At 39.3% G+C, this 15,308-nt stretch overlaps 1 protein-coding gene across 1 annotated transcript in view; it reads right to left on the bottom strand.

The window, feature by feature from the left end:
- SLC24A4 (solute carrier family 24 (sodium/potassium/calcium exchanger), member 4) overlaps window positions 1-15,308 on the bottom strand; it is a gene marked incomplete at its 5' end in the record, with an annotated part of 83,271 nt that overhangs the window by 27,901 nt on the left and 40,062 nt on the right. Inside the window, 4 exons of the mRNA XM_009877202.1 lie at window positions 5-49; window positions 1,897-1,981; window positions 3,931-4,005; window positions 5,121-5,197. Coding sequence (XP_009875504.1) covers window positions 5-49; window positions 1,897-1,981; window positions 3,931-4,005; window positions 5,121-5,197 — 282 coding nt within the window. The remainder of the gene's footprint in view (window positions 1-4; window positions 50-1,896; window positions 1,982-3,930; window positions 4,006-5,120; window positions 5,198-15,308) is intronic.

The raw sequence follows: 15,308 nt of genomic DNA on the forward strand, positions 1-15,308 counted from the left end.
GAACCAACAATGGTCCCTACTCCTACATCTCCATGGGTGATAAATACACCTGCAGAGGGAGAAGAAAATGCATTATTACTTCTGTGATTTCATTTCAGGTCACGGGCAATTATTTAAAATATATACTATCTGAGAAGAAGAGATTGCTTGAAGTTAAACCAAAATATGTTTCATCATAAATGCTCACTTCTCAGTGGACTATTTTGTGCTTTTAGTCTAGCTAGCAACTCTCCATTTTGGCTTAACTTGTCTACATATATATATTTTTATTAAAAGTAAATGATTTCTTAGCTAGTTAGTTCAACAGTAAGTCTCGTATTCCACAGCTTGGTTCTTAGTGGTACAGTAATCTATTCAAATGAGTAGAAAACATCTCTGGTCATACCAGGAGTATGGAATTTATTTCAAACATTAATAAAGCAGAGAAACCTTTCTCCCAGGTGAGAAATCATGCATGTTTTGCTAAAGGGAGCCTTCAAGGCTTACACTTGCTGCTTTTTGTAAGTTGGACGTGAGGTTACAGAACATTCCCTTAGACTATATTTTCCTAAAGTTTGTAAAAACGTTTGTTAGGATAGTAGCAGAAAGCCTACTAAGGCTTTACTAAAGATAGATTTATCAAATTTAAGCCATCATGTTGCTAGAAAGTGAAAACCTAGTTGCCATCATCAAAACTCAGCTGGACAAATCCCATGACTGGAGCGTGGCTATCAAAGGCTACAGGCTGTTCCAAAAGGAACAGGCACGGAAAGAGGGGTAGAAGGGTTGCCCTCTAAATCAAGAAATGGATAGACTGTGAAAAGCTTTTCTCTGAAGAATACCCATGAACAGGTTGAAAGCTTATGGGTAAGAATTAGAGACTGAGGCAATGAAGGTTAACTTCGTGGTCAGTGTTTAACTACAGGCTGCCCAATCAAGGGGAGCCTACTGACAAAGCCTTTTTGCTCCAGCTACAGAAGGCATCATGCTTGCAGACTCTCTTCCTGCGGAGGGACTTCCAGCTACCCCAACAACTACTGGAAAAGTAGCACAGTGTCTGTAGGCAATCCAGGAGACTCCTGGAATGCATCGACAACAGCTTCTTAAGACAGGTAACAGTCTTGCCAGAGGAGATGTGATATTGGACCTCTTGGTCACCAACGGAAGTGAGCTAACTGGTGACGTCAAGACTTGAGGCAACTTAGGCTGCAGTGATCAGGCACTGATGGAGTTCACAGTCCTGAGGGATATGGAGTAAAGTCAGGAGCCTGAATTTTAGGAAAGCAGACTTCCAGTTGTTAAGATGTTAATCAACAGGATTCCCTGGGAAATTGCCCTCAGGACAAAGGAGCAGAACAGCGCTGGCAGACCTCTGAGGACATCTTCCATAATGCACAAGGGCTCTTGATCCCCAGGTGTAAGAAATCAGGGAAGAAAGGCTGTTTAGACCTCCTTTCTGCACTGATAATATTTTACATTTCAGAAATTCTTCCATGTAATTCCCTAAGTAATGTACACCATGTTCTTTAATAGATCTGACTTGTCTAAATTTATTGTTTTCCCATGGTTCCCTGTTCTCCTACATCCTTGCTAAAATTAATTCCCTCTATTTGTGAAGAAAGAAGCCAAAGAGGCATCAAATATCTCGAATTGTCTCCCAGGGGACTGCAATAAATCTCTTCTTTTACTTCCTATGTTCAGAATCAGCCACTCCTCTCTGTGTGTTGAGAGGAGATGCACAGTTTCACGAGATATTTTTAGTAGTTAATTATACCAGGAACCACAGAGTCACTGATTGCTACAACTGCTTTTTATAAATTGACAGAAGAATAGTAGCACTTCTGGATACCTCTGCATGATCTGCTGCTAATTCTTTAAAGAGAAGATCTCATAAAAGCTAGTGTGTGGGCTCCATACCTATTACAGATGCAAACAGTTCTGGAGTGGAGCTCCCTGCTGCCATGAATGTGGCTCCAGCAACATCTTCACTCAAATGTAATTTCTGGAAGAAAAGCGTTGGTAATTTCAGCACTGCTGCTGTGTACACATTGCACAGTTCTACAGTTGCAAAGATAGACACTCTTGACTTTTGGGCCACAGTGCCATTAAAGGAGTAACAGTCATTATGATACAAGACTAAGACACTGCTTTTTAAGAAGGCAAATACACTTCTGGTAAGTAAAATATTTATACCTTAATTCAGTGAAGCATCAGATAAAATCACCTACTTGCATGTAACTGAATAGCCAATTGTGGCTTGCGTGTAGCTGATTAGAGAAAAGCATCTCTGCAAATTCATAAAAATTGTAAAGGTCTCAAATTGTTTTCGCTAATTTACTTTTGGAATTCCAAACACAATCATTCAAAAATTAAGGGCAATTCTTGGGGCTTCTAAAATTTGAAAATAAAAATCCTTAAGAGAAAATATATAATATCTGTGAATAAATATCTGTGAATAATATCTGTGAATAATATCTGTGAATAAATCTTACAAACAGCTGGCCTGATTGTGGCTTCAATTAACACTTAACTGTGTTAATCAAAAGTGAGTCCGCTGACACAGATAAAATTAGTCCAATTAGACAGATCTACAGACAGATCTATTTTTACAACAGTGTCTCTTAAGCTCTAATAGGATATAGATAAGAGTTCTCAGCCCAGCAGAAACGTGTAGCTCCACAAGTAGGGTGGATCAATTTACTATTGTCTGAAGATCTTTCTCTTGAACTATAAAGAAAGTTTTATGGAGGAGCTGCTTCTTTTTTGAGAGTCTTTAGACTAATCTTTAGTATTTTATTTTTCTTCAAAGGATAGGGAAGTGATTAGTGACAAAAGGACCAGTACAGAAATCCTGTATTTTTCAGGCACTATGCAAGAGTTTGAGCTGATAAAAATGACATCCTACAGAACCTGGCAAAACATAAACACAAGCCCTTACTGCACCACTTGATCTATTACCAGTCACACCGTTGCAGGACCTCAAATGTTAAGTGTGCTACCTAAATTATCCTTAGCTGTTTTCACGTTCGTTGGAACATGAGACAAAAGGCAAAGTTTTTATGACGGATCGGTGACAACGTAATTGGTAAAACCCAATTGGTACAACTTAAATATGGTGTCTAAGGTGCAAGCTGAAGACAGAACATCTGAAAAGGGAACGAAAAGATCCCTACTGACTATTTTACTCTTACTGGCTGCCTCCCTTATTTTCCTATTTGTTCTTCTACTGGTAAGTGTAAGTACATATCTCTGAGTAACACTGAATTTAGTACATATGTCCGTAAGAAAATAGACTTTTTAACTAGCTACAGGAGAGTTTCAGAAAATAATCACATGCTTTTTTGTTAAAAAGTAAAGAAGATGAGATTTTAATTTTGCCCTCAAAAAGGAACTAAAATCTGGTTTTCTATTTTGTATTCATCTTATAGTAGTTCACCAAGGCCTCATCTAACACATTTAAATGCCAAGTATAAATCCCACCGGGTCCTGATCAACATACATAACTAGAATCATATACGTAATTTTGCAGTCTTCTCAACAACTATGGAAAGGGATTACATTTATTTACTATTTGTCTTCCATATAAAATATTCCACACCAAACCAAGGTACACACCTTTCTCATGCATTCTCCCTTTTATCCACTTTATGCTACGACCACATATGTGTGCTTTCTCCTTGCTGATACAGCAGTAGATGCGCAATAAAATTTTTATAGCCACACATTAATTTGTCTATTTATGACTACTTTTCACAAGTGACTTTTAAAACTAGGAGTACAATAATAAACCAACTCATCCATATGTGATATCCATCCTTCCTTCTCCAGGAAGATTTGACCAAGGCCAGGAAGTCGACAGGAATGAACTCCAGAAAACAATGGCATAAATGTTTTATTCAATAATATTCTCTAAACAAATTTTTGAAAGAGGAATACAGTTATTTACCATACCTCACAAATTTTCTCTAAGGATGGAACAAAGAAGTCATCACATACTATAGCCAAAGCATAGAACATATAAAGAGCCTGTAAAGAAAATAAATTCATTAAATACTTCAGATTTTTCCTGCACATGAAAAGAGGAAAGAAGGCAATGCTTTATTTGACTAGTAGAAATGTATAGCTTCATTTTTTTTATTCCATTCCAAATAAAAATCCCTCTGCTGATCAATTTATGGCATTAAAACAGATTCTTGAATGTAAGATTAAGTTTATAATACAAATGTTTGCCCGATTTTTAGAATATGAAAGGTACCACAGTTTGACAGAATAGGGTGCCAGAGCAGATTTCTTAAAAAAGGAAAGTAAGGCTTACAAGTTACATAGTCAATATCTATATTTTCAATTTATTATCGGACCAAGTGATTAAATACAAAGTAGATCCATGTTGATTAACAATGCTAAAGAAACAATCACACCTGGAAGTAAGTGGACCCAGACCGCAGCTCACTGCACCAAACCCCTTCAGAATGATCCTAGTTCCCTGCATACATGTCGCTCTCCCACCACGTTATGTTGCTCATGCAGTGGGCGTAATCCTGCTGGTGTCCAGCAAGAACATCTCTTTTTACTTTACTTACCCTGAGCTGAGAACGGAAAATTTGAGCCTGCAGGCCTTACTTGTTTTGTTTCTCTATAATAAAATATAAAACTCTACAGGACATTTTCTGTATTTCTTCAGGGTTATTTCCTTTTTAATTACTATTGTATCTTTTGCATAGATGCACAAGAGGAAAGAAAAGCAAGAATCTTACACATCATGCTTGATGACATCAACAAAGGAATCCCAAACCGTGTTGATACAAGATTAAATACTAGCAAATACAAGGCTGTGATCCAGGACAGGATTTTATCTTGAAAAGGATAAATGTGTAGGCACTGCAGATTCACAAACTCATAGAATCATGTAGCCTGGAAAAGACCCTAAAGATCATTGACCCAAACTGATGTTAGGTTAGGTTAACTAACGCCACCAATTCCAGAGCTAAATTGTGTCCCTGAGATATTACCTTTTGAGCATTTGTAGCCACATAGACATATTAGAAACACTGAAGTCAAAGTATTATAAACAGATTCATATATATCTCACAAGACAAATAAAAGGAAAACAAAAATACATAGCACAGCAGAGGAAAACTTACAGCAATGATATGAAGCAGAATTCCTCCTTGCTGCCGTTCTTTATTTGTAAATAAATCTTCAGGAAATTCATTAATGGCTGAAAGAGAAATATAGATATATTTTTAGAACTTTTACAGCACCTATAAACAGAAGACTGAAAAATAAGTATGCTTTTGTACAAACATATGAGCAAACATGTGTATATTCCAATTTATTACATTATAGCTTGTCACTTCAGAAACTCTGCTCTACAGAAAAAAGCAGAGAACTGATAGTTAAGTGTTATTAATTATCATCATTCCAGTGACTTAAACCAATCTCCACTGTACTAAGGATTTCATATTCTCAATGCCTTATTTTTCTTATAATCTCCTCTGTCTTCTCTAAATATAATGCCAAAATGATAGTCACAAAAATTCATCTTGAAAGAATATTCCTGGCTTTAAGTGCTCCTTCCCTGAAAAATTCTGCAAAGACTGTAACCTTCCACCACGTTTTTAACTACAAAGTTTTATGGGACCTCACAGTCTTGTAAATCATTTCATAAAGATTAAGGTGATTCCAAGTACTTTCTCCAGAAAGCTCACTACCTAAACCTGACAAAGAAATGAATGAAACAAAAATGGTAAGTAGATGGTAAGAGATGAATCTGGGGATTATTTCTGGGAGACAGTGAAGTGGTATGGAGCTCAGTTTAAGGTTCTATGTTCCTCACAGAAGACTGAAAAAAAGATTTCAGGTGGTGAAGACACAGACAGAGACTAAATTGAAGGCCTGAATAAATATACAAGATAAAAAACATCCAGATTGACAGAACAAGCAGGGCTAGAGAATACAGTGTTTCAGACAGGAGTCTGGGAGTTTAAGGGTGAACATTATTTCAATCACTGGAATCCAAATGCACTGAAGCCATTCAATTATTACTCAGAAAGAGATGATCCTTGTAGATAGAGGCTGACAACAAGATAAGCTCCAGAAAGTTTTTAGGAACACCCCATAATAAACTGAAACTCGGGGAAGGAAACAGAGGGAATATGTGATCATCTTCCCCACATTGAAGTCTGCCAGTTTAAAGAAATACCTGAGAGCACAATATATTATTTTTATCTGTTGCATTTTCAATTTCAATGGCATATTTTCTCAATTTCTCAATATAATTCTGCAAACAATAATCATGAACACAGAAACCAAGAATTTGAGGTATGGTTGATGTTCTTAGCTACTAAACTCCAAACACTCTAGACCAGCCTTATTTTCAGGAAATGCTGTACTGTAACTCTTTGAAGATTACACTTTTTAGAGTGTCTTAAATCTGATTTACCTGTAGTCACCAAACACACTTGAAAATCTTAGCTGCAGTGAGAGGATAATCTAGTTTCACAGACCTGAATGACTTCTCATCTCCTCAATCTTTGAGTTTCATAAAAATGCAAAAATGCCTTTTCTCATCTGTACTATACACACCTACATATGTTGCATATGTCTAGCTTGTCTCCATGCAAATTTAAAGACTCCAGAGCACACTTAGTGCCCACTACCATGAATCTATTATTTTGGAATTAATACATTGGCAATGGGAAGTGTTTTAAATCTTTTATACGTAAATCATACCTCCCTTGCAACCTTATCATTTTATCAGGTCTCCAAATCCTCCAACCTAATATTTGAAAGCCACTACAGTTTTGTTTAAAACTCCTAATGCTCTACAAAATATTTAGCAAAAAAAAACATTCATCAACATTTACTGACTGCAATTCCTATACTGATTTTCATTAGACTTTTCAATAAGACCTATTCTTACTGTTGTATTCTGACCGTAATTGATATCAGCACTTGATATGTTGAAGTGAGCTTCCCCATGATACAGGCATATCTTTTCTTTTAAATTTCAGTCAACAAAAATGATATAAATCTCTATAAAATTTTGCTTAGATGATTCTGAATGTGATTTCCTACTCCTACATAAAGGTTCTATTCCTGGTCCTCCTTCTGTAATAATCAAGAAAAATGAAAGCTACAGTGGATATAAATATACAAACACATCAGCACAATAGCATAGCAATACCCAACCACTCATCAAATCATCGAAGATCATTCAAGGGTATGCAGAGTACTGTAATGCCTGAAGACCATCAGAATACCAGTGTTCAGGAGGACTAGATTCAAAAAGTAGGTCTGAGCTGCTGCAGAACTTCACAGTCTCATAAGGCACGATTTGCATCCTAAGGAGATTTGTGACCTTACAAAACAGCCTGAGGAAATAGCATTGCTATATAAATGCAAACCACAACATAAATAAAGGACATTTGCCTATTGAGCCAAATGAATTCAAGTACTTCTAAAATGAAAATATGTGACTAAAATATCTCCCTTTCTGTTTGGTTTGGATCACTGTTACACTCACACAAGGAAAAGGGTAGTGGAAATACAGAATCATAAAATGGTTAAGGCTGGAAGGGACCTTGAGGATCATCTAGTTCCAGCCCCCTGCTGTGAGCAGGGACACCTCCCACAGACCAGGTTGCTCAAAGCCCCATCCAGCCTGGCCTGGAACACTCCCAGGGATGGGGCATCCACAACCTCCTTGGGCAACCGTCACCACTCCAACAGTGAAAATTTTTTTCCTTATATGTACTCTAAATCTACCCTCTTGCAGTTTCAGGCCATTGTTTCTTGTCCTATCACTACAAGCACTTGTAAAAAGTCCTTCTCTAGCTTTTCTGTAGGCCCCTTTCATGTACTGGAAGGTTGCTATTAGGTCACCCCAGAGCTTTCTCTTCTCCAAGCTGAATAACCCCAGCTCTCTCAGCCTGTCCTCATTGCAGAGCTTCTCCACCCCTCTAATCATCTTCATGGCCCTCCTCTGGACCTGCTCCAGCAGATCTATGTCCCTTTTGTACTGCAGGCTCAGAACTCGATGCAGCATTCCAGGTGGGGCCTCACCAGAGCAGAGGAGATAGAGGGAATCACCTCCCTTGACCTACTGGCCACACTCTTTTTGATGCAGCCCAGGACAAGGTTTGCTTTTTGGGCTCCAGGTTCACACTGCCAGCTCATGTTGAGCCTCTCATCAACTGACACGCCAAAGTCCTTCTCCTCAGGGCTGCTCCCAATCTGTTCTCTGCCCAACCTATATTTGTTCTTGGGATTGCCTCGACCCAAGTGCAGGACCTTACACTTGGCCTTGTTGAACTTCATGAGGCTGGCATGGGCCCACCTCTCAAGGTCCCTCTGGATGGCTTCACTGACATGCCCTCCAGCATGTCAACTGCTCCACAGAGTTTTATGTCATCGGCTAACTTGCTGAGGGTGCACTCTATCCCACTGCCCATGTTGCTGAAAAATATTAAGGAACACTGGTCCCAGTACTGATCCTTGTGGGACACCACTTGTCCCTGGTCTCCACTTGGGACACTGAGCCGTTGATCACAACTCTTTGAGTGTGACCATCCATCCATTCCTTATCCATCAAGTGGTCCATCGATCAAACCCATATTCTTCCAGTTTAGAAACCAAGATGTCATGTAGGACTGTGTCACATACACAAACTGGGAGAAAAGTAGTTTCATTGTAGTTTTGAGACACTATGTATTTAGAGTTGACATTCTAACTCTTCCTAGAAGACAGAGCAGGATAATCCACAAACTAATTGTTAAGATGCAGCAATGTGCAATGGTTTTATCTCCAGACAAACCATTTAACATGCCAACAGAACCTTATATGCATACAACAGCCAAGCAGGTTCCCGGTAGTAATATGTAGTATAGTAAAATACAGTAATATTGTTCCCCTTCTGTAGTAAGCAGGGATGAATACCCTTCTGGAATAATATCAGAATACCACAAAATTTAAGAATTTTTTGTCCGCTACACTAGCTGCCAAAAGCAAAATTTCTCAGAGGAATTACTCCCTACCACGTGAAATAAACGTATGGCAAAAAATTAATTGGCACCTAAAGCATGTGGTTTTAAATAAATTTTGCCCATTAACAATTAATGTTAACCAAAAGGATGAATAACTAAAAAAGCATTTAGAAGATTTCTCCTTTGGGAGAACAAATCGAGAGCTACAACTGAGGGTATCTTCTACAGTATGGCTGTTCTTGCACCAGAGGCTAAACTACCATACCCATGGATATATCCAGGGCATGTATACTATTTCTCTTACTGCATGCCTTATTTGTCCTCTGCCTCCTCCACTCAAGCCACACCTGTGATAATACTGAAGCAAGGTCCTGGAGCTTGGTAAATAAGATTTCTTCCTTAATGAAACGGCCACCTGCCACTGAGCTCCAAGGTGAGGTTTGGAGTTTTTCTATATAAACATTTCCTATCTTTACGGTTTTACTATCTAGATAATCACAGCTTTTGTATAATTGTCATCTATAAATTCTGTATACCTTATCTACGTGCACTGTTCTTTATTTACTTGCAGTATCATGGTTTTAATATTTTAAACAAAGATTTGTTCTTCTTAACTACTGCTGTGATAACCTGGTTGCCCAGGAAAACGCTTTTTGAATTCCCTTGTCTCCTAGCTTAGCCCTGGGAATCAACATCACATAACTGAGGGAGGCAGTGGTATTTCCTCATCTGTGTGAGCTGACAGAGTGGATATGACATTATTACAGAGTTTGAGAGAGCACAGCCTGCCTTCATGGTACAATCTGATGTGTGTACGCAGCAGGGAACCACTCTACTTCACACAGAGATTCTTCCTCATGTACAGGAGACAGAGCTATCTCGCAGCCCGAGTGGGAGCTACATCTCCTCAGTTTCTACTGAAAAGAGACAGAACAGATGGGAGAATAAGACGAAATGAAGAACAGTATGTCTAATGGGGCCAACCTTTGCCAAAAAAAAGGAGGGGAACATACACCAATCACCTTAAAATCAGCTAGAAGTACAGAAATATTTACCCAGCTCATACTGTTGCAAACCCATAGCTCCTGAAGCTCATCTCATCAAGCACGGATTTACTGAGGGGGAAGGGGAGTGATCAAGAAAGCCAAGTCAATATTGGAACTGTCATCATTCTGCAGCTCATTCCCTCTCCCCAGTCATGAGATGAGTGGGGAAACAAAAGCAGCTTATCCAGCTACGACTTGGAGGGGATACCCACCATCTTTTTCTCTGAGTCATGGAAACAAAAAATCCTTGATTACGTCATGACAGAAAGGATGCTTCATCTTTGATAAGAAGCTCTGGCTGAGCTATCCTGTGGCTAAAGAGCTACACGAAAGACATGCAAATAGCATGTGTCAGAACAGAATATAATAGCAGCCGCACAGCCTAAGCTGTCTGCATGGCTCTGGAGTAGAAGATGTGGTATGCAGCAGCAGGGGAAACCCTGGCACGCCAGTGACACCCGCACAAACTTAGGCTGTTACCAGATTACTTCTGGGTACCACTAGAGCACAGTTCCCATATGCCCTATCCATAGTGTGACAGGCAGCCGGCCAACGAAGCTAGGTTTCAAAATCTCCTAAGCCTGACAGACCATCTCAACAGCCACGTGGATCCATGGTTTAATAACCTGCCTTGACATGTGATTTCTTCACCTTATCAGCAGTTAATTTATTCACACAGGCAACGAACATGCCAACTCTTAATACCTGTTAAGCCTTCAAGCCTGTTACAACTCTTTATTTCTCCTCCTAGGGGGAAGGGAGCTGTAGCTGTTTGAAAGGACACATGTCATCAGCTCCACTCCGCCTTTGCGGGAAGGGGGTTTGGCAAATGACGAATGCAGAAGCCCATTTCTGCTTTTAATGTCTGCATCTTGCTCCTCTGCCCACGTTTCTCTGTCCCTTCAGGCCATGTCACTTCTACAGACTGCAATACCCACCCCCTTTGCCCTGGCACTCGGGGGTTGCTCATCATCAGACTTACCCAGGGCAGAGGTATAATGGGAAGAAGGACAGACAGAAGACAGAATTACATAGTTCCACTATTACCTTCTCTATAATCATATTCACAGGACAACTTGAGTATTTCAAATTTGTGTCATTTGTTTAAGCACTGCATGTAGCTTCAGGCACCTCTGCACTTCGTGTATTTCTGCTTATGTGCAATTCCCTTTTCATGTTGCAGAGCCTCATCTTCCCAACGCCTGGTTTTGAGTCCATGCACATGTATTTGTGCCTCAGTGATAGCAAGCACACTCCTGAGTGTGTGCAGAAATGAGCTTATTTACACCTGTCAAGCAAATGCACGCATTGTTATCTGGTGTCAGCAGTAAAATGCCAATAGCGCATGTACTTGCAACAGCTTCCCTGGTACTGCAACTTGTAATTCTGCACTAATACAACCTGTTAGAAGATTTGAGTGAAAGTCAAAATGGGGGTCCTATATGAGCTGAGTTGCAACAACTGGAATAAGCATGTCTTAGAATCACTCTTGCTTTCAAAACACTTGTGGCTTTCACCCATACTGTTCTTCAAAATCAGTGCAGCGGGAAGACTTTTGCAGAAAGAAGGTTAGCCACTGTGAACTATCTGGATGACAATGGGAGAAATTCCTCCCATATTCTCTTGACCACCAATGTCAAGAGGGTGAGTCCCCTGTCCAGTTTCACACGCTAACTCAGGTGTTGAAGTGGTGACAGTCTCAGAAATGACTGTGGTGAGCTCAGTACGGCCAGATACGTAAGTGGTCTCGGGGAAAGGTATAATACACTCATGTGATCTTCTTGCATAATCTGTGCATTGTCAGTGTTGTGACGGTAATTGTGTTCTTTAGAAAAGAAGGGGTGCTTTTGCTCATAGAACAGTATTGACTTGCTTTAGTTCTGTATTTCACTGTTAAGACTGGAAATCAAGTCAACCCAAAGATCATATTACCAGTGGAACTAGTGAAACTAGTTTACTCACATACAAAATACGTCATATGAAAGTTCTCCTTTTTGATACCACTTCTCAAATTAGATAGAATAAATTTTAACAGTCATTATAAAATTACAAATGTGTCACAGTACATTAATGCTATATTTTTTACAGAATTACAGAAAGCCTAAATTAATGAGAAAAAAATTTACTAAATCTCAAATTATAAAACAACCCTTTCTAACAGCACAAGCTAACATGCCCTTAACTCTGAAATGTCAGTGGAGAAAACAGTATCCTCAGCAAGTGCTTTTATACATGAAAGCTGTTCACTTAAAAATCTTACAAGGACCAAAGACGGAAAAAAAGAACAATTCACTGAAAATCCTGAATGCCATCTGGAAAAAATAAGAAGCTTTAAGCTCCCATTCCCATCAGACAGCTGTTTCCATTTTTTTTTGTAGCAGAATGACATGTGAATTTTCCCTCAAATACTCAGTTCAGCTTCTGCTGGATACTAATCTATGAGGCAATGTTAAGGCAAATCAGGAATAAGCAATTCAAAGAAATACACGTATTTATTTCAAAAACTCTACAAGGAAATTCCTTTAGGGATAACTTTTAGTAAACTGGTTTCATGGATTATACCACTGAAAATAGATTAAATACCATACTTTGAGAAACATTTGTGCATCAGCGTAACACTATGTGATGCCAAAGATCAAGTTTTCTATTTGCAGGCAAAGTACCATATGGCAGGAGGCACAGCAAGCATCCTCCTCCATAGCCCTCACCTCACAACAGCAGAATTACGAGCAAATTCTATCTCCCTGGTATATTAATTCAATTTGCATTGCTCTACCAAAAGAGGACTGCCAAATGCGATTATCTCTGCAATGTAAGTGGCAGCTTATGAAAAAAATAACTGACTCAACTCTAAACTATTAAATCCATTTAATGTATGTATTGTGAAAGATGATGTACTAATGAAATAGCCTTCAGAACTCTCTGTCCATCAGTATGAAATTATGAAAATACCTATACAAGACTGGATGAGCTACAATAAAATGTAACATTAATACCTTATTAAATCCTGGGCTTACATTCAGTTTCTTTTCTCTTTTATAAAAAAGCCTTTGCACTCATTAAGGTGATGTCAAACACAGAATCACAGAATGTCAGGGGTTGGAAGGGACTTCAAAAGATCATCTTGTCCAGCCTCCCTGCCAGAGCAGGATCACCTGCAGTAGATCGCACAGGAACATGTTCAGGCGGGTTTTGAATGTCTCCAGAGAAGGAGACTCCACAACCTCCCTGGGCAGCCTGTGCCAAGGCTCTGGCACCCTCACAGTGAAAAAGCTGTTTCTAATGTTTCTGTAGAACCTCCTGTGCTCCAGCTTGTATCCGTTGCCCCTGGTCCTATCATTGGACATCGTTGAGAAGAGCCTGGCTCCACCCTCCTGACACTCACCCTTTACGTATTTATAAACATTAATGAGGTCACCCCTCAGCCTCCTCAGCAAATAAAATCCATCAACAATTAACTGTCACCGAAAAGTGAAAGACATGATGAAATCCCATCTCTCCATCTAGGGAGTCAGTGATAACACACAGATGCACAAGTACTGTAACACAGGGATGCACCAGTGCAGCATTTCACATGCACTGGGCTTTGTGTTAACAGCATTAATGTCCTTAAATTAAATCTAAAAGGACACCAAAGGTTTGGGATCATGGATTCTTTTTCTCGCTAGCCTCCGGCTAATATTTTCTCCAGTTACAGAGCCAGAGATCAAGAACCTCGTGATGAGCTTTCTTTTCTTTCTGACAACAGGTAGTTATTTCACAGTATTTTCTCCTACAGAATGCTCTTGCCTGATGCCTTCATACAGCCGTATCTCAACCTTATTACTGCAAAGCAGCAGTTCCACAGAAGACAACTAGAAACTGCCTGGAACACCTCTACCACGATCCAGGACTTAAGTACAGCTATTAAACTATGAAGTCAACTGCAATTAACTAAGAATGAGGACATGAACATTTCTAAGTTGGTGCTGAACAGAAACGAAATTACCAACACCTAGTTTTATTACAGTCGAAGTACATCTTACATCAAAAGGCTTGAATTCAGTGTAGCGCAGTGCCTTAGATCTGCTCCACTACTTATGTGAAACAGTTACTTGGGAAGACAAACACCATCACTCTGGATATCCTCCTTCTTCCTTCCCCAGCATTTTATTGCTGAGTATGATGTCATACTGTACAGAATATCCCTTTGGTCACTTAGGGGCAGCTGTCCCAGCTGTGTCCCCTCCCAACTTCTTGTGCACCCCCTGCCCACTCGCTGGTGGGGAGGGGTGAGCAGCAGAAAAGGTCTCGACTCTGTGTCAGCCCTGCTCAGTAATAATTAAAACATCTCTGTATTATCTACACTGTTTTCAGCACAAATCCAAGACAGAGCTCCATACCAGCTACTGTGAAGAAAATTAACTCCATCCCAGCCAAAATTAGCACAATATGTGAAGAGCTCATTTGGCAGATGTCACTTATTTCAAGATAGAGATGCATTATTATTGCCACACAGCAATGGGATGAAAGACAAAAAAGAAAAGCTGGCTACCAGTGATAGAGCTAATATGAAAGGCGATCACATTTATGAATGGATATAGATGGTGTGGCAGGAAATAAGTTTTCCTTAGAAAACATCACTGATACTGTCTAATGAACAATTCTGTTAACAAACTGACTATAAAAGTATTTTTCAATACAACCAAGTTCTTTCTTCTTAGCCTTCTTCAGTGGAAAAAATAGAGTGTTACTACTTCCATAAACCTGCTGGATATAAACCTTAAATGCCACAGAATATGAGGCTACTTCCTGCCTGATACATGCTCAGTAGAAGTGACAACAACATTCGAAGAGCAAAACGACTGGCAACATTTGACTTGATCGAGTCAGACCACAGATGAAGTTTAAACTGCTAGTAGCTGGAAAAGCTATCAGGTTACTTGAAAACTGAACTGATTACATGAAGAAAATACTGCAAAATAAGAAACAAGCAACTGCAAGAGCTGCCGGAACAGCTATCTTTTGGAATAAAGTGCACTTTAAATGAAACTGTGCTATTATGCCTTCAGCACAGTTAATGCATAATAATAGGCTTTTGAATCCCTTCTACTTCAGCAAAAGCTGCAGTATGGCTTATTTAAAAGCAGCTGTATTGGCACAAGCCTTTCTTTTTCTCCAAATGCATGGAAGAGGAAATGAAATTCAATATTTAAAATATATGCATTTTTACTATGTTTTCTGATACCCAATCCAAGTAGGCATTTTAACAATCCAGGAAAATTTTGTTACTTTCCAGGCTGAAACAGCACAAAAAGTA

The sequence above is a fragment of the Apaloderma vittatum genome, unplaced genomic scaffold (assembly GCF_000703405.1).
Source record: "Apaloderma vittatum isolate BGI_N311 unplaced genomic scaffold, ASM70340v1 scaffold11319, whole genome shotgun sequence".
NCBI classification, from domain to species: Eukaryota; Metazoa; Chordata; class Aves; order Trogoniformes; family Trogonidae; genus Apaloderma; species Apaloderma vittatum.